Source organism: Charadrius vociferus, unplaced genomic scaffold, assembly GCF_000708025.1.
Source record: "Charadrius vociferus isolate BGI_N301 unplaced genomic scaffold, ASM70802v2 scaffold248, whole genome shotgun sequence".
In the NCBI taxonomy this organism is placed as follows: Eukaryota; Metazoa; Chordata; class Aves; order Charadriiformes; family Charadriidae; genus Charadrius; species Charadrius vociferus.
The window spans coordinates 458631-479902 of NW_009649851.1; the positions used below are offsets into that span (position 1 = coordinate 458631).

At 41.6% G+C, this 21272-nt stretch overlaps 1 protein-coding gene across 1 annotated transcript in view; it reads right to left on the reverse strand.

The window, feature by feature from the left end:
• The window catches only part of SWAP70 (SWAP switching B-cell complex 70kDa subunit), a 34613-nt gene extending 18773 nt beyond the window's left edge, over positions 1 to 15840 (reverse strand). The window contains exons 1-4 of the mRNA XM_009890968.1: positions 15707 to 15840; positions 13657 to 13825; positions 12816 to 12956; positions 6410 to 6583 (exon numbers count right to left, since the gene is read on the reverse strand). Of these exons, the coding sequence (XP_009889270.1) occupies positions 6410 to 6583; positions 12816 to 12956; positions 13657 to 13825; positions 15707 to 15840 (618 nt within the window). The remainder of the gene's footprint in view (positions 1 to 6409; positions 6584 to 12815; positions 12957 to 13656; positions 13826 to 15706) is intronic.
• Between the last annotated feature and the right edge of the window lie 5432 nt (positions 15841 to 21272).

Here is a 21272-nt window from a genome sequence, read left to right on the forward strand (position 1 = left end):
TTCCTGCTCAATAGCAACAGTAAGTGTTGTGATGGGGTATAAACATACAAGGTAAATATAAAGAAATAAGTTAGATCAGTGTGGAAGCAAATAAGAGACAATTCATTATGTGCTCAAATGAGGAACATCTGCGAGCAAACGACATTTCCCCTCCTCCACAAAGAGACATGTCAACTCAGCAAATAACTGAAATTAAGTCTACTGGCTCAAACATAACCTACTCTCGTGGTCAAAAAGCAGAGTGTCGAAAAGCAAATGTGAAGCAACGGTTGCTGCTATTCTGACTGGACCTTACTTTTGGATACAGACATAAAAACACAGTTGCTAACACTACCTACTCCATTACGGATCAACTGGCTCCACAGTATGAAAAACATCTTCCATCTCAAATCCACATAAACTTTCCCGCCAGAATTTTGCCAAGAGAAAAAGAACAGAGGCTCTATAACATGAGCTACACAGCCTGTTCGGCATCTTCTGCAGTGGGCACTTTCTTTTCCCATGTTTCAATACTTACTTGTTTTAATTTTCCAGGTATTCCTGGCACTATCCTCCACGGGCAATGAAGTATCATAGATGTTTCACATACTTTTCTGATATACAAGTGGGTCTCTCAGAAGATGAAAAATGAAAAATAACTCCAAGGAGGCCTTCATGCCCAGCAGAGCACAGCAGACAAGGCTATTCTGGTTCATACTATTCAAATAAGGTTTGTGATATTAACCAAGCAGATGTAAAAAGTCTATTTGATGTCGAAAAGAGGTAAAAATCCACAAAATTGAGTGACCATGACGGCCTGCTCTGAAACCATGGCAACGGGAATAGAAAGTCCCTAAAACAAAAAGCCCATAAACACAAATAATCCAATCTTGAAGTTAGCCATTATTCCAATTGGAACCCCAACAGAATACCTAGTGGTAGCTGATGGGATGAAGGTACAGCCTCTAGTCACCTTAGATAATTTTAATAACTAAAATCACACTTCTAGGAGCACATTTTATATGTCAATGTAAGACCACCTTAGTATAATGAGACAGACAGAAATTAGAACCTGCGCAAACAAGTTTTTGTTATATAACTACAAGTGACAATCAGCTAATTTAACGTGATTTTTCCTTGTTACCTTTTTGTATACTAGACGTTATGTGTTTCCCAAGAGGCTTGCTGGCTGCGTTAGATGCCTAGCACCCAAATCTGCAGAACTGAAATAAAGACAAATATCTCGACTCAGTGTGTTGATTGGCTCTTAATCTCTTCTTGGTGAAGAACCCTTATTTTTAGGGATAACATATTCACATTGTACAAAATTCTGTGGAAGCCTATGTTACTGGGAAAGAGACATGAAAGCAATCATATCCCCTTTCACAGTCATCATCAATTCCTTTTTTCCATCCCATCAGAACATCACTTACTTTTAAGCCAAATATGTTTCCTCCTTTCCACCAACAAAACTGTGTTCATTATCCAGTGTAAGCCATTATCTTCTTTATTTTTTTAAAATTAAGTTACCATTAAGTAGTATAATAAAGGTCAACTCAAAAAACAGTGTACATGTAAACATGTAAATCCTAAGGACAACTTGCTGCATAAGCTGAAAAATGTCTTAATTTTTGCAGCAATCAAGGAAAAGCGTAGTGAAATGGGAAGAACCAATGCAAGTCATGACTAAAAATCTTTCTAAGCATCAACTTGTAGAGATCATGAGTCAATTAAAACCCCAGACAAGCAGCTTTCATTCTAGTTGTATCAGTTTTCATTTTATTTCTGAATGGCCAAGGTTCTCGTCCCAGTATTTCATTCCGTGTATCAGTTTCTGATACTAGAATGCAGAACAAGGAAGCAAACATGGTCACAAAAGAACTTTATCTGCAAGAAATGCCTCCAGAAGAATCACCACTGGACAGCTTCAGACTTTCCCCCTCCTCAGTCTAAAAAAACACCACCTCATTTTCAAACGCACAGAAGGCCACACAAGGTTTGGACCCTCTTCGCCCTAACTAGGACTAGAAATGCCAGCTGAAGGCTCAAGGACACGTGAAAAACGACTGTACAAATCTTTCCTCAAGAAGCCAGCCTTAAAAAGCAAAGACAGCAAATACGTTCAGCTTATTTAAAACAAGTTATGCAAACACTAGATTACAACACACAAAGAGTATACAGCTTGCAGTGTACATATCTACAAGTTTCACCATGAAGGACGGCCCACAGACACAGCTAACCACAGGCCACAGCTTTCAGGCGATAAAGCATTCCCAAGGCTGCAGTCACATGTCCAGAAATAACAAAGGGGAAGTGTTTGGAAACCTTTTTATAAAACAGAGAACGTCTGGTTAAACAATACCAAGGCACACAAATGAGTCTGTAACGACCAAGAGGTGAGCTCATGACAGACTAGAAATATTTCTCCTCTTACGGCTGTAGTTCTCTCCACCTTTATTCCCTTTATTTTATCCTTCTCATGGAAGAGGTAATGCCTGCAAGAGCTGAAGGAAACACACACTTGGATGTCTACCTCTCAGATGATCTAGTGGAAAAGATGGGTTGCGGGGAGCGGAAGGAGCTCCCCCCCACCCCCTGCTGCTTTCCAGGCACATGAAACAGTATAACTGCTTGGTAAAGCTCTGCCCACTGCACCAGGAGGCAGTTCTGTTATTAGCTCAGAATTGCATTGATTCTGAAAGCTGTCCACCAGGACTAATTTTAACTACAGCGAACAAAATACAGCATCGTTTTTCTCCAGTCTATCTGAATCTCTTTGAAATACCACATTTACACAGTTCACAGAAGCATTTCACTTCATGCACACCAAGGCTTCTCATTTGAAAGAGGAGGGAGCTTTCAGATTTTATACCATTTTGCATCTCCCTAGGACATAAGCACCTTTGCAAAATAGACATTCAGGGATCTTTGCTCCTTTCCAACTCTCCTAACTGCCCACCAGTGGCCAGCAGAAGCAACATTGGAGCCCAAGGCCATTACCAGCCGAGCCCAGTGCCCTACATAGCCATCAGCTCCTGTCTCTCCGTGATCTGACTTCTCCCCGTAACACAGAAAGATCCTCTCAAGCTTGAAGTCACATCGCAAAACTGCACACCCCAACCCAGGCCCTTCCCCATGCTGGATTTTACTAACCTTATTCCCCTCAAGTGCAGGGCTGCCATCGCTCCGTCCACAGCCCAGGAGGAGCGCAGGCCAGACACTGCCTCTGGCTTTCAGTCCGGTCTCTACTAAATGAGAAGTTTCTGGCCCTTTTGTCACCTCTCCGCCGCTTTCAGATTCCCTCTTTGTAACCGCTTTCTTCACTTTGGAACAATTTTGGAGACACAGGCTGAGGAAAGCTTTAGAAACAGCAAAGTAGCCTGTGTTCCTTTCTCTGGTTGAGTTGCAGCTGTTCTGAATTTGCTGCCCATTTAGCACCTGGGCAGGGAATCAAGACTGAACGCTTTGCAGATGGGGGTAACAGTCCCACCACAATCAGCTGTGTAATATCAAAGCAGCATAGTGCACAGCAGCACTAGTGCAAAAGTACACAACACGGGCAAGAAGGAAGGACAACAGCCTCAATCTTTAGTCACTGCAGTGCAAACAAAGTGAAACTGCACCCAAGCAAGAGTTTTCCAGATATGAAATTGTTCAAATGAGTGCAGAAACCACTTATTTAATAAATAAATAATACACTCCCAAGCAGGTCTCAAAGAGCAGTTCCGAGGAGGAAGAGCAGAAGGTATCCTCATAGCCACATGAAGTTTTACCAACACATTCACTGGAGACCTAAGAAGTTCTCTCTATTATAATCTTCCCATCCACAAGATGGGATGCAAAAATCTTCAAGCGATCACCCTTCTAACCTGAAAGTATGAAGCAAGTTTCCTAGTTACTTATAAAGGGGAAATAAAATTTCCAAGACCCAAAAGCCTATAGGGTGGAAAGGAGGAAGGAGGGGAAATGGACGGATCCCACACAAAGGACTCCAAGCCAGAAACTGCAGTAAATTGCAATATTATCAGCCAACGATAAGAGCAACAGACAGGAGGGAAGGAAAGCTTGCTCCCTGGCGGGGAAGCTATAGTCACCCATGAGAGGTTTACACTGGTCTCACCAAAACATAAACATCACAGAACAGCGATGCTTCCATCACCCTCTACTCTGTTCTTCATTTTGCAAAAATCCCCTCATTTTATACATGACGTGCTAACCATTTTGTAATTAAATGACGGCATGCAATATAAAGTGGTGAAGACTAAATATATCATCAAGCTTTATTATGACCTCAAGAGGCATAAAAATAAATGGAAAGAAAAATACCTTTACGAAGTACCAGTATCATTTTGAACACTATCGAAAAGAGTTATTTTCAGGTAGAAATTCACAGCACTAAGACAACAACTACAAGTTTGTAAAAAATATGCTTTGCAAATCTGGAGTTTAGCTTTAACATTAAAAAACCCCAGACATAAGAACCTAAAAGGCAGATATGAAAGGTCACACAGAGAAAAAGCAAAACTGACCAAAATTGAGGCTTTGCATCTTTACTTCTGGAATTTTGTGTAAAAGGGTAAACGAGTAAATGTGGAATTTTCCAGAAGCACAGAGAACCCAAGGAGGACAATGCAAACTAGAAAGGAGTGTGTTCAATAGACGGCAATTCCTCCACCAGCTGATTACATTACCTGTGTGGTTTAAGGCAAAAGGTTAGAATGAATACAGGCATTGTATACGATAAGAACAGAGCAGCCTTTCTTTGTCAGGCTCTATAAGCTTTTTTTAAACAGTATTGCTCAATTTAAATCTTGCCATAATCAAGGAGATGCAGACACAGATCCACCCTAAGAATTTTAAAAATAGTCCAAGCAGAAGAGCAATACAGGTTAACCCCGGACATTAAGGATGGGAAGGAAAGCAAACAACAGCAGCTATGAAATCTGGAAAAGCTCTTTTGGGTTCGGAGCCGACGCTGCAGCCCACCTCCCAACAAACGGACACACTGCCATTACCCACCATCAGCTACAGAAGCCAGCGTGACTCTGGGGGCTTGCGGGTGGAGGGGGAGCAAGCGAGCAATGCTGACGCCCCAGATCTGGCAGGTCTGAAGCTTTTAACCTTGCCAACAAATAAGGAGATGTGAAATATCTGCCCTCAGCTAAGCCAGGCTGCACAGTGGGGAACACAATGGCAAATCAGAGATGTGGATTTGAGTCGCAGTTTTGACATTTATTAGCAGCTCTGACTTCCTACCAAAGCGAAATCGAGCACCGTTAAGAAAGGAGCTGTCTTAGCTTTTATAACCCTGATCTCCTGTCCCCCAGAACTGACAGAAAAAAAACAGGAAAGCAAGGAAGAAGACTGGTTCTGTCATCACCAGTCTGGCAAAACCAGAAACATTGTACGGAGTGAAAGCCTCCTGCCAAAAAGTGAGTGATAAGGCAAAACCAAGCAGTTATTTTGATAGAGAAGGGGAGTTATCTGTACTTTATGGTTTGGCACAACAGCTTGGAGTCCAACAGTTATGTTGTAGTGGCATGTAAATCAGACTGTTTTGATCCCTGACTGTGCAACAGTGCGCAAATATTAATTAATCAGTACTCCAGTGCTGGGATTCCTGTATACAGTTTTGCAAGAGATTATGACTGATCTTTCTATGTCTTCCCTCACCCTTCCCCAGAGGGAGAATTGTGGAAATACTGAAACCTTGCTTTAGGGTTAAAATACCTATTTGAGTGTTGCCCATACTTGTTAACGAACTTGAAGTAAACTTAAAGAAATCTCTCTGGTATTATTCCTTCAACCATTTCAAGCAAGAGAATTCAGGTGGTGGCTGCTTTTGACTGGAAACAGCCAACATCAGAAAAGTTCATACTTCTCCTTTTCATCAGGAGAGTGACGTGAGACCGAAGACTCATCTTGCAAGTCACGGCAACACAGAGCAGAGGGGAGAATTTTTTTTCAGAATCAACTGATCTACTAACTGCAAAATTTTAATCACGTATAAGCAAGCGCAGTGATTAAAGGTCACATCCACATACTACTCCTGAGTGAAGCAAGAACCTCAACAGCTCTGAGTGCTGGTGGTAGGGGGACTAGTCTCCCCGGCACCAGTCAGTCCTCACAGAAAGCAAAATAAGCTATTTACTGGGGGGCAGACAACACATCCCATTTAGTCCAGGCTGCTTAAATGACAGACACACACAGCCATCGATATCTAAAGTATCCTGTGGGAATCCCTGCATATGCACCCAGGGAAACACAAAGAAAAGCACCCAGGGCCTTATACATTATTAAAAGAGGGGAATAAAAGTTTTATATTAAACAATTATTTTATCTTAAATCTCTAGAGAGTAGCAATCATTAACATAGTTCAACTGGACATTAAGCAAACTGGTGTTAAACGGCTTAAGTTTTTGTTTCTTACCTCCTCTGGTACAATGATTAAAGGGTATTTGTCCTCTGATAAGAAGTTAAAAATAACCCACACTTTAAATGCATCTTCATCGCTAATCAGCAAAGGACTTTTGGAGAGGTTCTTTTTAGCGCAGAGAGTCCAGCACATCCTGTTGAATTCAACTTTGTCAAAGTTTCCTTGAACCTAAAATAAAGAAATTGAAGAAAAACAAAATTAATATACACAAATGGCACAGAATAACAGACGGGCAAAGTTTAACAGGCTAAGTCATACAAAAAGCACCAAGAAAATTCTAGTTTGCGAGAAACGTCAAGGTCCAAAAAGAGCACTGTAGCAGTCTGGTCTGACTTCCTGCATGGGGTCAACTAAGGAATTTCTTCCAGCAAAATCTACATCCAACCTCCAATTTCTGGTTGAATTAATAACACCCTGACTTCATGTGAAGGAGGCTACACTGCCTTCTGCATTTCCCCCAGCATGTTAGCTTTAGCTTCCAAACTATCTTCACAGCTGTCTTAGTTCTAACTGCCCTTCTAGTGTACTAAGCTACTGAGATTTTATATAGCAAATTTGGAAACCATTATAGCCAAAACTGTATGTGGATATGCTAAAAGTGAGATTGGAACAATAGCTGGGAAAGATCTTTAGTAAGTTTTTCCACTTCATGTTACTCAAACATAACTTTTTTAGGATATTCATAAACACGTAATCATTTTTTACTGAATGCTAATCCACTTTTCTCAGACTTGCAAATCTTCTCCTTATTGATAAAAATATTCCTCTTGTTTTTGCTATCCTTTGTCATACACAGCAACCATACATACCCATCTTTGAATTATTTATATATGTGAAAGCTTTCATTTCCTCTATTTCCTTTTTAAACACTCATTTATGTTACAGATGAAATCTATTTATCTCCGTACAGCTTAGCAATGCTCTTTCTTTGCCAACATGTAACTAATAAAGGTATGTTCTGCCCTGTAATGGAAGTCCCTTGGGATTTCGGAAAGCGGGTTCTTGTACCTCTTGTGGTACCGACAGCAGTACTGTTCAGTGACATTTTCTTATGACAGGCCAAACTATGCATCTTAGATGCTTCAAGGCCACCATTGCAAACTGTATGATTTCCTATCCAGTCTGGTAAGTGGTCAAATATAGTGTAGGGTGAGCCACAGTGGCCAAGTCAAAGATAGACTAAGGAAGTGGATGAACTGATGTGGTTGGAGTAAAAGAAAAAAAAAAAAAAAAAAGACAGAAGTAAACAGGAAACCAACCCTATGCCAAGAAGCACTTTACAGTACAGTTTCCAGGACTAAAAGTGAGACTATGAAAGAAAGCCATAGACTTTGCATATGTGCAGAGCAGGCCACCAATGTAAGCGATGATGCAAGAGGCCAGCGACAGGCTAGAGCTGTCCTTTGAAGAAAGCAGGCGCTATAGCTGCCACAGCCACAAGCTCAGCGTCCTGGCTGTTCGCACAAGAAACATGAGTTTTACATGAAACACCAGCGAAGTGAATGAACACCCTTTGGAAGAAAGGCTAGAAGCCAGGTTTCCTTCTCCTTCCTTCAATTTGCCAGCACCTCATCCCTTGGCTACTTTTGCCTGTGCATTTTCCTGTCTGTCCTCCCCAGCCTGCCCAATGAAGCTGGACTTCTTTTCTAAAACAACTCGACCCACCCAGACAATGAGCAGTTCCACATTGGAAATGTCCTAGTGGTTACGCTACTCCCAAGGAAGATGCTGAAAGGGTGGGAAATCTCCTTTCCTACAGCCTGTAGGAAAGTGCTCTAAGCTCTATAAATAAGGTGGGTTGCTCTATGAGCAGCTCATGTTTTAAAGCACAGCAGTAATCAGTGACCACAGGGAGACAGGCGGAGTAAGGCACAGGCCCTAGCTGGGGAAAAGGAAAGTGTGTGGTTTCTGCTCATGTCGCAAAGCTGGATCGCATGCACCTCAGAAACTGGTGTCAAAACCCAGGTCACCTACAGCGTGTCACTGCCACCAGGATTAAGCAGCAGCCAAGCAGGAGGTTTCAGGACTATTTTGCCGCAGTGGACTAGGTCGCGCTGCGCCAAACGTCACACTTAAGACATTCCTTTTTTCAGAATGCAGACTTGATTCTGAAATGGACTTCATGGGACCCATGCAGTGTCCGGAGCAGAGAGACTGCTTAGGAGTTATTCAGGAGCGATAATCTGATGAGCGCACAAGTCCCTGCTCTCCAAAATAACTCTAATTTTGCATCTGTGTTTTTTTTCTAAACGATCAGGCTGTCTAATAATCAATAAAGGATACAGTCACGAAATTGTTGTTCTGGGAATACTGGGAGTCGGGGATGGAAGTAAATAGTTCTCTTTAATAAAGAATAAAATTTTTCCTCAGCAATTTCATGTAGCAATACCAACTGTTCCTGGTAACCTATGTTCTACACATACATTTGCATTGGGTGGGAGAGGAAGGAAGGTGAAAATCCCACAACTAAACCAAAATTGCTTTAGAGCTAACTCCATGCTACAAAAGTCTCGCTGTGCTACTTTGGCTACCTTGACTGGCAATGCTCCACTGTAAGTGGCTACATAATAATTACTCTGAATGAATAATCTTTCTGAATTTATGAGATCATTTCTAAGCATTGTTTCAAAAATTAAAATTATTTGAACAGTTTCTAGAGTTATATTTGAAATTATTTACGAAAGTACTTCTAACAGTTTAGAAACTGTAAAAGTATAAACTTTTCAAACAGGAGGTACTGATGTCAAAACAACAGTCATAAACAAATACACACATTGCTCTTTCATGACATGAACAAAACACATATTCATAAAACCAGATTGGGTCAAAGACTATCCTGGAATCTAAATTTAAAGAGGACTCCCCAAAACACCTTTAATTACTGTGAGACTACTATAACGAAATCGATGTGAAACTAAAATAAGAAATTTATGACACTCTACTGAGAAACCAGAATTTCAACTGTGTTTGGCCAGAATACTCATCCTACTTGAAACCTGTGTGAATATCACACAATTCTGTTGCTTAATTCATGAACAAATCCTGGTACAAGAAATTTTTCCTGTGCACTAGTATACGCTTTTAACTGTACTTCATAATTTGTCCACACTATTTGAAGTCACCCCTCCAACCTTAAAACTGCTTAAACTCAAAGACAAAAACATGATACATAAAAGACACCTACCTTCCCAAGTAGTTTCACAAAATAATAAAAAAAAAATGCAGTAAAACCCATACAATTTTCTAGATCTTTAATTTCTACTAATATGCAAAATATAATTTACCATCATCAATATCCTACCAAATAACTCTAAAACATAAGGAAATGCAGGAAATATCTGGCTTAAGTACCAGTGATCAGATCAGTACCAAAAATATACCAAGCATTTGTAGCGTAAATAGCATTCACTAAGTTGCCTGGAAGATAAGATAACCTGAGGTTTAGAATGGTGTCCTTCTTTGTCTCACCCCTCTAAGACTCTTCCCTGCTGTAAATAAGGCATGTTGTAAAATACCACCATCTCCACCATTGAAAAGGAAACATTTTCAGTTGGTATTAAAAGACATACATTGTAAATAATGTAATGTGCTAAAATATGGTTATGAAACCAAGTAAAACAAATTATGAAGACATTATACTGGCAAGCGACAGTTCTCTCCTGAAAGAGACACTTACGAAACAAGAACAGTTTGTTTCAGAAGCAGGAAAATCCTAGATATATCTGTCTGCTAAGTAACAAGCAGTACGATACTAGAAATCATCTATAAGGCAATACTAATTATTCAAACTATTTATTCAAATTCCCTGTTTGGATAAAGGATACCAGTTGCAACCAGTTTGCCTCATTAAACTACTGACTTGTGCCTTTTTTGATAACTCCTTGATTCTATATAAAGAGGCTTTATTGCAGGATAACACATGGTAGGCCAGAATTAAAAAATACGAAAAGCTACAACTGCATTTAAGCGTACAATAGAAGTGATTTCTAAAGGTTACAAAGTCCGCTCAATAAAATTACAAGCCACAGTTACATATCTGTTTTAAAGAAATCTAAGGATTAATTCTTTAAATATTTTACTAATGTTTTAAAGCAAAATATCTTGAGATCCAAAAAGTCTCTCTTGAGTAGGTTGTGCTTGCTCAAATCAATTAATTCACCAGAAGACTGATGACTGGAAATTGAGAGAACTTCCTCTGTGTCTGGGGGTATGAAGCACCAGTCCTTCCTTAGTAGCTTTGCCTACTAGCATAAATTAATAGCATTTGTTCTACAACCACCTCATCTAAAAGAACAGACTACGCCTTGGAAGAATGAAAAAAGAAGGGGTTTCTTGTTTGCTTTTTTGCTTGTTTGTTTTAAACAAAGGAGACATGCTACGAAGCACTGACTTCACCCCGTTGCATGTTGTCTTTTGGCGCTGATGTAAAGTCATCTCTAAAAGATGACATGTCACAACCAAGACTTTTCCAGTCCACAAACACAGCCTTCTGTCTAAAGACTTTCACTAATTTTTAATAGTACATTTCTAAATGGTTTACAAGCATTTAGTCAGGATTAAATAACATGAAGTTACAGGTAATTTAATCCTGTTCCGTAACACTTTCATCTTTTAAGAAGAACTAATGGCAGGAGTCTATCAGGCGATTATCAGAAGCCAGATCAGTGTATGAATAAAACACCACAAGAAACTACATGCAGTCATGCTCTTTCCTTTCATGAGAAAGCAAGGCAGCTTGTCCTTTGTTTTTACCATGGGGTAAGAAGGTATCCCAGAGTAGCTAAACACTGTAAACTCACACCAACTTGCTTATATAGCCAGGACTTTCATTTTCAAATAAAGAGTTATTCAAATGCAATTGCTCCTTATTTCCAGAACTGTTCTTCCTATAAACACTCTTTAAGAATAAACCATGTTTATATTTGAAGAAGCCTGTCACCTGTTGTTTTTTGTTTTTTTTTTTTTTTTAACTTACTGGCTTGCTATACTCTACAAAAGGTATTAACAACAAACACTGTGGCTCAGACTCTACTACTGTAATCCTTTGGTCAAAATAAAGTAAGGTCTTTTCTCTTTCCCCAAAATTTATATACAAACTGCTTGGTCTCCCTTGAGTCTCACAGGAGCTCAGACAGCCAATACAAAGTGGAAATTAGATCACAAACTTCTTAAAGATAAAGCTAGATTCTCCAGCATCAAACAACCAAGACATTAAGCGGGTACCTGTATGCGTATTAACAGCCAACAACTCCCACACATAAAACAGGACACTATTAACTGGGTATGAGAGAAACATCAACTAGAGAGGCAGAGGAGCTGATAAGTCTTAGCTAGATAGATGAAGCTTCTCCTGTCTCCAAGCTGCCAGACTGCATTATATATATCACATTTTCCACCAGCATTGAATGTAGATTAAAGAAGCAGCAAAAATCAGCAAATCGGGCTAAGGAGTTAGCGTAATCTGCAATTGCTGCATTGGACCTTTCAGCAGCATGTCAGTTCAGGGCTTCTTAACATTATTAAAGAAAGCAAACATCTATGCATCTGCAGCCACAACATCAAAGTTTGAGGGTTTCTGGGGTCAGCCCCCAAGCGTACGAGAAATCAGTGGTATCGAAGCTGATATGTTTGCACTATCACGTGGGCTGGTTTTTACCGTCTAGGCCAGTCTCTCAACAGAAGTTGTCAGAAAAAAAGCCGGGAAGATAATTTCTTTACTTTCAGAAATTTCAACCTAAATCTCAAACGCACAGCTCCCAGAGCCCAGATCTGACCCAGTGACTACCTACCTTAGAACAAGATGGAGAGGAGAGTAGGGGAAACCCTGCTGGCTTTCCAGAGCTTCCCCCAAAACAAGGCACAACAGAAGACTGAAGAGTGCTCAGACACGAAAGGGAAGAACTTGTAAGACAGAACTTAACAACACTCCCTAACGTCACCCACTGCAACTATTTGAACGTATCTATTTATTAAAATAGCTTGTGAATAGACATTAAAGATATTTTTGCCCTTCCAGCATGCAAAGGAGTCTATGACAATGTTCTGTTATAGCCACAGTATCAAGTGGGACAATCTATAGCTCCAAGAGGCTTTCAAATGAACTCAAGCTGAGGTGCTTTATTAAAGTGAACACAGTTCTGCATGAACACAGCTTAGATGATGACCAGATGTAACGGGAAATAGAAACCAAGGAGAGAAAAAAGAAGTAGAGAACAGTGCACCCTTCAATTTTAAGGCACAGGCTCTCCAGAGTACCCACCCCATCACGACCCCACACAGGCGCACTCACAACCAGTGTCTTCACACCAGCATGCTTCCTGCAAGCAGAAGTCTACTGTAAAGACACTCTGATACAAAATCTGACAAAGGGAGAAACAGAGCACAAGAATTCAAAACTTACCTTTTCCAAGATGAATTTGTTTAGATAAGGCATGTAACCCTGATTGGAAACTGGTCCTTCATCGTCATCCCTAAAGTGCTCCTCCAAGGCCACTGGATCGTGGGGAACATTTAACACTGTGCACAAGTTGTGAGAAAGGACCTAAGGACACAAGAGAAATCAGTGATACTGCTGTTAGCCTTAACCATGCTGCATTCCCTCTAGAGCAAACCTCTGATTCACAAAACCATGCACAGAAAGTGACACCTTCATGTCAGTACAAGTTCTGGCCTGTGGATTTTTGTCAAAAACCCAAACATAACTAAAAATGTTGACTCCAAGGATTCAAGGGCTTCAGACAGTTGCACATTTACAGAAGCAATGCAATCACAGATGGGCCCATTCCTACAGAAGTGCAGAAGTTTCCCTTTGTACACATATACTTATGCATTTGAAAACCAAGGAGAGGCATGCAGAAACACCAGAATAATATTTACAGAGTGCAATTAGATAGCTACAGAAAACAACCACAAACACCTAGCCTTTGAAATTATAAATATTTACTACCTCGTGTAAACAAGTAAAGAAGAAAACACCTCAATGTGTACCTTTACTTCACAAAGAAATGACCACTCAAAGTATTAACTACAGATTTCTCTCATCTGCTTGCTTTTGGGTTGCTTTTCAACGTTCCCCCCATGTTTCCGTTGGCAAAGGAAAAGTAATGTTAAAGAAAGGGGAGGTTAAGGTGTGCTTCTCAAATTTTTATTTTAAAAAGGTATTTGCATGAATTATGTCAAGAGCTTAACACCCACCAGCACTCATGTCTGTTCTTGAGAAACGACCTTCAAGAAGAGGTTACACGCTTGATTTGTTTTAAGGAAGTAGTATTATTGAAAACTAACTGGTAGCCAATGCATTTCAACTTCTTCAACTTGGGCCGAGTTTTGCATGCACAAGCTAACGCCTCGGTACCAACAAGAGGAAGGCAGAGCCTCGGTAGCAGTGACTCCTGTGCCACCAGCACTTTCCTAAGAAAGGCAAAGCACCAGCGTTTTAGTTGTTTACACTGTTTCAAGTCAGGTCAGTCCTGTAATACGCTGCCCATGGGCTCTTAAACATGCTGTCAACTCAGGAGCTCTCTCTCCCCATGGCATGATGCAAAGTTAAGCCTCTGAAGACCGTGTACCGGCTACAGGAACTGGGTTAAAGATTTAACTTCACATGCCCAGGAATGGTCTAAATTGAAAAACTGTAACTAAGAACCAAAGGAAAAAAAAAAAAAAACAAAACCCAACAGGTAAAACAAAATTAGGCAGAAGTAAACCAGATTGCATCTTTTGAAAATGCATACTGCTTGTGGTATTTTGTTTTAAATCGACAACTAGACAGGGCAGAACGCACTGAATTTTGGTGCATGTTTTAGCTTTTCACCATGCAGCACAGAATTAAGAAGAAAAAACACACCAAAATGATGCAAAGAGAAAGCAGTAAAAAAATGTGCAGAAAATTTATAAGTGGATCTATTTAGATGAGCAGACATAAAGCAGTTGAGATGGGGTAGCTGCAAAACAAGAAGTGAAAGTCTGAAGTCGTCAAAGCCTAGGAAATCAAACCTATGCCCACACTTAAAAAGTCTGGGCTTTCCCCCCACCACCCCGAAATAATGTGCATTTGCTTTTCTTATGTATGATAAGGAGACATGCAGAGTCTAAGCACTAGCTAGCATAAAATCCGACAAAGACAGCCCAAGATGCAAGTTCAGTTCAGAGGAGAATTCCTCTCTATGTACCTCCAAAGTTACACTTTCTTCTAGAAAAGCACAGATTTCCACAAGAAATACATATTATCATTGCCGTATGCTAACATTAAGCCACTGGAGCCAACCAGGTGCAAAAGTTTAAAAACAGAAAAAGGATAGCATCAGCAACATTACAACAACAGCTGTACTTCCCAAAGTAGCAAACTAGTGTTCAGAAGTTACCACATTTCACGCTACCCTCCACCAATAGTATATTTCCCTTCAATCTATCCTTATTTTTAACCACCACATCAAATCAAGTATTTGAGTCCATGTGATTTACATATGGGGGGAAAAAAACATTGTCATGCGTGTTTCCCCTTCTATTTAAGGCTTCTGCTGTTATTTATAGAAGACTGAGGGATTCTTGAATTTCTGAGATAAAGATGATCTCAGTTTTCCAACCAGACTGTAGTTGCTAATACTATAACTAAAAAAATACTCAGCTAATAAAAATAATCTAAAAGCATAACTGATTTAAGCTGATTTACCAAAATAACTTAAAAGTCTCGATAAAACACTTTCTCATCATGTCCTTTCTCCATGTTTCTCTTCTCCCTTTTTCAGCCTTCTCGCTGTGCTTGGGTCTGTCAGAAACCTAGGTGGTTTCTGCATCAAGCAACCAATTTACCAGGAAAGAATTCCACTTCCAATCATTTTCTAAGATCTGCCTTATCTGTGATCTCTCCTGTGCCCAGCGCTCTCTTTTCAAAACTCAGGAAATTCCTCCGCGCCTGCCAAAGCCTGCTACTCTCTAACACGGCCAAGCACCAGCTGAATTCTTCAGTTGCAGGGTAAGCCTGAAAAATTCTGCGCTGAGGTCTCATTTTGTTTTGTTTTGTTCTCTCTAATCACATTATCTGGACCATGATATACTCTATTTTAATGATCAATTTTTTAAAAAAAAAATCTCGCTGAATACTAGGTTAATTTGGGTACAAAAAATAGCCTTGCCTTGCAGAAGCTCCGTCAACCATGAGGAAGTTTTGCACCAGTAAGGATTATTCCCCCCCGTGCCCACAGGGTTGCTAGGCAGCTTTTTCTTTCAGCACTTATTATGCTCTGGATGCCACGTTTAACAATCTACCTTCATGCCAGAGCCAACTCCTACCCCAGGCCGGAGACTCGTCTCTGTGCTGCAGCAAACGCGTACAGTGGTGGTCCCCAAACTGTAGTCTGTGAGACAGTACAAGCAGTCTGCAAAGGGTCCACAAAACTAGTGCACTCTTGGCACAATTTTTCCATTTTCGATGAAAAGTTTCATAAGAAAGATTCCTAGTAGTGCCCAGGGAATACTGAAGGTGTTCTGCTCTAAATATAAATAACCAGATGAAACATGCAAGCTGAACACCAAAGGTTGTTACAGATTCCATATTTACTTTATTTATGGGCAGTCTCATGCTGCTACACCTGGAGCGCAGATCTCCAGCCCAGCTCTACTCTGCCACAGCTACTCCCCTCTGAGCTCCCATTTCCCAAAACATTGATCTTCCAAAACTTTAAGCACGTGTTGAATTGTTACCATCTGAGTAGTTCTATTTAACCTTGTCTGTAAGTGTGATCTGCATTTCTAAAGGGAAGAGGAAGATCTGCTAGACTACTTAATGCTCAGCGACAAAAATTTGGCCCGGACGATAGTAGGAGCATTAAAGGGCAGACTAATCCTACAGCGGCTATTCTCAGTTTCTTCAGTACTTTTTTCTTTTTCTTTTCCATCTTTCAGGGGGGTCTTCTCCCTCCCCCCTCTCCTTTTAAGATTTTAAAATGTTGGCATTGCAGATCCTGACAGCTCCATTCAGTGGCTTCGTGTGAATTCATTCCAAGACATTCTTGGCTCATCTCTCCCTGACATCCATGTCAGCAGCTAGCCAGCCAAAATAAGGCTACTCACAAGTACTTTCCCTTTTCCTTTTTGGATCAGTGTGGAAACCAGCATCGTCTATGCCCCTTGCCACAGGCACAAGGTCTCTGCAATCAGTGTATGTCTTAAGCGTACAGTTTCTTGCACCACAGCATCTCCAAGGTACAGCTTCCCTATCCACTCAGGTAGCAAATGCTCCATTTGGGGTTAGTGCAGCAACCTCTTCCACAGTCGGACAAGCACATTCAAGCCCAGCCTCCACCAGCACAGGTTCCTGACGCTAGCACCCTCCACCCACAGCACCTCTCCGTTCCTCCATTTCACAGAATCACAGAATTGTAGGGGTTGGAAGGGACCTTCAGAGATCATCTAGTCCAACCCCCCTGCCAAAGCAGGTTCACCTAGAGCAGGTTGGGCAGGAACGCATCCAGGTGGTTTTTTACTATCTCCAGAGAAGGAGATTCTACAACCTCTCTGGGAAGCCTGTTCCAGTGCTCTGTCACCCTCAAAGTAAAGAAGTTTTTCCTCATGTTGAGATGCAATTTCCTGTGTTCCAGTTTGTGCCTGTTACCCCTTGTCCTGTTGCTGGGCACCACTGAAGAGTCTGGCTCTTTCATTTGCTCCCTTCTCCCTTGGGCACTAACAGACCCCTTGTCACCATTTTCGATAACCTCACCCTTCCTCTTGCCTTCATTATCAGCACATCCCCTTTGGCCCCCAGTCACATACTGGTGCCAGCCTGCATCTGTCCAATTGCCGAGGGAAGTGCCTTTCTGCCCCGTGGCTCCTGGCCCTTAGGAAGAGCTCCCAGTAAACATCTTCCATCTACTGCATCTCTCTTCTACATCTTCCTTGAAACCAGTTGACAAAACCTCAAGGACAAAGGTTAAACAAGCTGCTGATCCACTGGCAGCTGCTCCTCTCAGGTGCAATATCATGGCCCTGTCGTTTCCTAATGCCCCCCCATTTTGGTCTACAAGCTGCCTTGGTTTGCCAGACCTTCTGGCAGAGGGGCACCTCTCCCCTCGCACCTTACAGACACCATTCCTCATGGCTACCCTCATACAAACGCTTCTGAGCGCCGCTAATAATGTCAGAGTACAACTCTTTCATAGTGAGTCATCATGACTAATTTCCTACCATCCTTCAATGTTGTACAAAGCCAATTGTCTGGCTGGGGTCCTGCCCACTCGTCACGACCTCTCAGCCCTTCCAGTGACTTGCTGCATTGTTCGAGGTCTTCCTCTCTGTTCAGACCATCCCTCTTGCCCCTGATTACACCATTTTTCCTCTTCCCACCGGCCACTGACTTCCCATTTAGTAAAAAGGCAAAATAAAGATAAGAAGTATAATAATCCTGTAACATCCCAGATACGATTAAAGACTGGTTTAAATTTTCTAAGCCTGACTAGTAACTTTGGTCACCCACATATTATGGGCCCAAATTAGACCATATTTTCCCGAGGTGCTCACCATTCATGTCCTTCAGATATCACACCAGGAATCCAAGACTTTGAAAATCTCCCCCAGTGGCAGCACACAAAACAAAATAAGAACAGGCAAATAACCCCACTGCCTAAGCAGAGACAAGTCACAAAGCAATGGAAGGAAGAGTTTCCAGAGTGTAAAAACTAACTGGTATGTATTCTTTCCAAGATCAAATCATACACACATACTACAAGAAGTATTGCTGGCTGCTAAGTGTGACTACCTTTAAAATCAGTGTTTCAAGATCCAGATGAAAAGCAGACAATGTTGGCACGTTACAGAAACTTTTAAAATAAGTCAATTTTAAAATTACAGATTTCAAGAAAGATGAAATTGGATTTAAATATAGGAAAGCAAGTATTCGCATGTAGCTCATGCTCAAACCACAACAGCAGCTATAACTGCATACACCAAACATACTTTAGTCTTCCTATATCAGTGTTTGAAAGGGCTGAAACACACTGACAAAATAACAATTGTGTCCGTTTTTAAAGGTGTAATTTAAGAACAGAATACACAGATGATTATGCTGATGTAGAAAAAGGGTAAGATCTGCAGCTAGTAGAATTTCTGGAGATTACTGATTAGACAAAAAAAAAAGGAAAATCAGTGCATAGTGGAAGAAGATAATATTTAAAACTACAAAGAGGATTGATTTCACTGCCTCTTCTCTCAGCAGCTCAGACCATATACAAAAGACACAAATGGATAAAAGGCATCTCATGAAATCCTTACTATTCCAAGCAAGTCCTAGTTTTTCCTCCAAGCATTTGCTGTTTCTCCAGACTACCAACCAGACCCAATTCACTCACCTCCATCCCTTTGCTCTAGATAGGTTAAAAAAAACCCTGTGATGCAAACCCTTCACAGTAGGGCCTCAGCTACATAACACACATTAATTTTTCTCACAGTATTTAATGAAAATTATTTATTTTTATGGAAGGTTCAAAGATCACTTCTAGGTAGAGAAGCTAGAAATCACTCTCTTTAACAACTAACATGTTATCCTTCGGACTTTCTGTGCAACATGATGGCAATACCTTATACTAGATTATACAACCCAAAGATCCATTGTCAGTAAGTTTTCTTACTGAGGAGGGAAGAATTCCGCAAGTTACAACACTGCATGCTGTTCTCTGAAAACAAATAGGTTTTTATTATTTCTTTTATAACAGGAGCTTCACTAAATTATTAACCATATTTTTCTAATGCTACAGACCTCTACAAACCTGTTTATTTCCAAGCCTCATCTCTCCATTTTATAGGGGTGCTGTACCTTCCTCACAGTAATGTGGATGAGAAATACTTTATTGTGAAATACCTTCTTAGTACAACATAACCCTAAATCAATCAGACGGGAACTTCTGTTTTGCTGTCCTGCCTACCCCGTTCTGCTGCATCGGTGTGGAGCTACTGCCAAAACGTACACCTTTTCTCCCTGTTAGGACTATCAATTTGACATCACATTCATCATCTGCCACAAAAAGCCTATGGAAGAACACTTTCTGCCTCTCCCTGTGTTTCCTGAGAACTAACTCTCGGTGGCCACAGGAGAAGGCAGTAGCCTCACTTCAGACTTGTTTCTGCATTCACAGATCCCCCACTTGACACTTTCCTCAGGAGCCTTTATATCACAGACAGAACTGCACAGACCCACAAAGACCCACTTTTTTTATCCCTTCTCTCTCACAGATAGACAGAAATATCAAAACTGTTTAGGAAGAATTTTGATAGGCATCGAGGGTAGAAGTTTAATTTCCTCTCTCCTTTTTATTTTTTCACCTTTTTTTAAACACAAGCATGTGTAGACATGGGGCTCTAATAAGACAGCAGAGCATGACAAGTGTCAATGCTTCAGTTTGGAAATACAACTGCTGCTCTAATCCACCTACATCAGTCAATGATCTTGGAGAAGAAGTGATGACATCTCCATCAGAGCAAGCTGTACAAGCCTAGCAGCACCCTGGCTGCTTCTTTAGCCATTTAATTTATCCCAGCACTTTTATATGTGCGACCACGACAGCTTCTTCACTGACCAGCGCGCCAACACGTGATGCAGACACACCTGTTGGGTGATTGCACTGAGCACACAAATCACGGCAGCACACACAAGGTGTGGTAGCATGACAGGAGAACAGCTTTCCTTTAAAAAGCAGGACAATAAAAAAATGCCTCTCTGCAACCTACTTCAGTTAGTCCTGCAACACATATACTCACTTTCATGACACCACCTGTAAGAGACCTGGGACCTGCACACATTTTTGGTTTGAGCTCGTAGTCAGGTCTGGCCTCTCGCCTGACTCCTGCCCCATTGTCACTTCTGGCCGAGTTAGGCTGTATCTCACAGCCTGATCACCCCGAGCGAAGAAAAGGAGAAGAGGAACAGGCTGCTTGCAGCACATTGCACGTTGTAGATGCTTAATTACATAATGCTGAAAACAAAGTCCATTAGCAACCGACCACAGTTGGAAATACTGCCCGCAGCACAGCCATGCTCACTTGTGGAGTCGATCCCACAAAGGGAGCAAACTTCAGCTAATTGTTGAGACTGACACAACTCCAGTACTCAGTACAAGGACCCACAGTCCCAAATGTCAACAGGTGTTGCGTTCTTATTCAAAATATTTATTTAGCCAGATTCCTGCTATTATTCCCAGGCCAAGACGGTCCCATAAAGCAGGGCCAAGATGGGATCGGATTCAGCAAGCTGCCTGAGAGCTCTTTTAAGAGCACAAACATTACTTCAGCGTATAAGCTAAGAAAGAATGGCACAGTTGGAGCCTCTTGACTAATTCTCCTGTTTATGTCCAAATAAGAGAGCACTGTGGAACCTCACTCTCCCCTTGGCAAGCTATGAATTTCACTTGGATGCAGCCAACCCCTATAGATGGGACCTTGTGGCTACCCCACAAAAGATTTTGGCCAGAAAGGGTACCGAGGACACGCGGTTGAAAGGGGACCAGCAGCACAACAAGGGTTTGTGCATTGACATCTCGGGGAGGACGAAGCGCTTGCCTGGGCAGAATGAAAATAAGCCTCCTCGAGCGCGTGGAAGGGCCCGCAGAAGCCTCCCACGGGACGGAGGCACCCGGGCACCACAGCAACTGGCAATGCCGTGTGACAAGCGGCAGCTTCCGCAGGGAAATTCACAGCCCCCAGGTGAGCTTCGAAAACGGGCGGCCATGTCCCCTCATCTGGCCCTGAGCATGACCTCAGGCAGGCGCCCCAGGCCAAGCGCCCCCATCTCCACCGTGGAGGCAGCTGGTGGGGGACAGCCCAGGCCCATGTCACGGCCTCTCACGCCATGGCGGCAGCCCCTCACACCCCC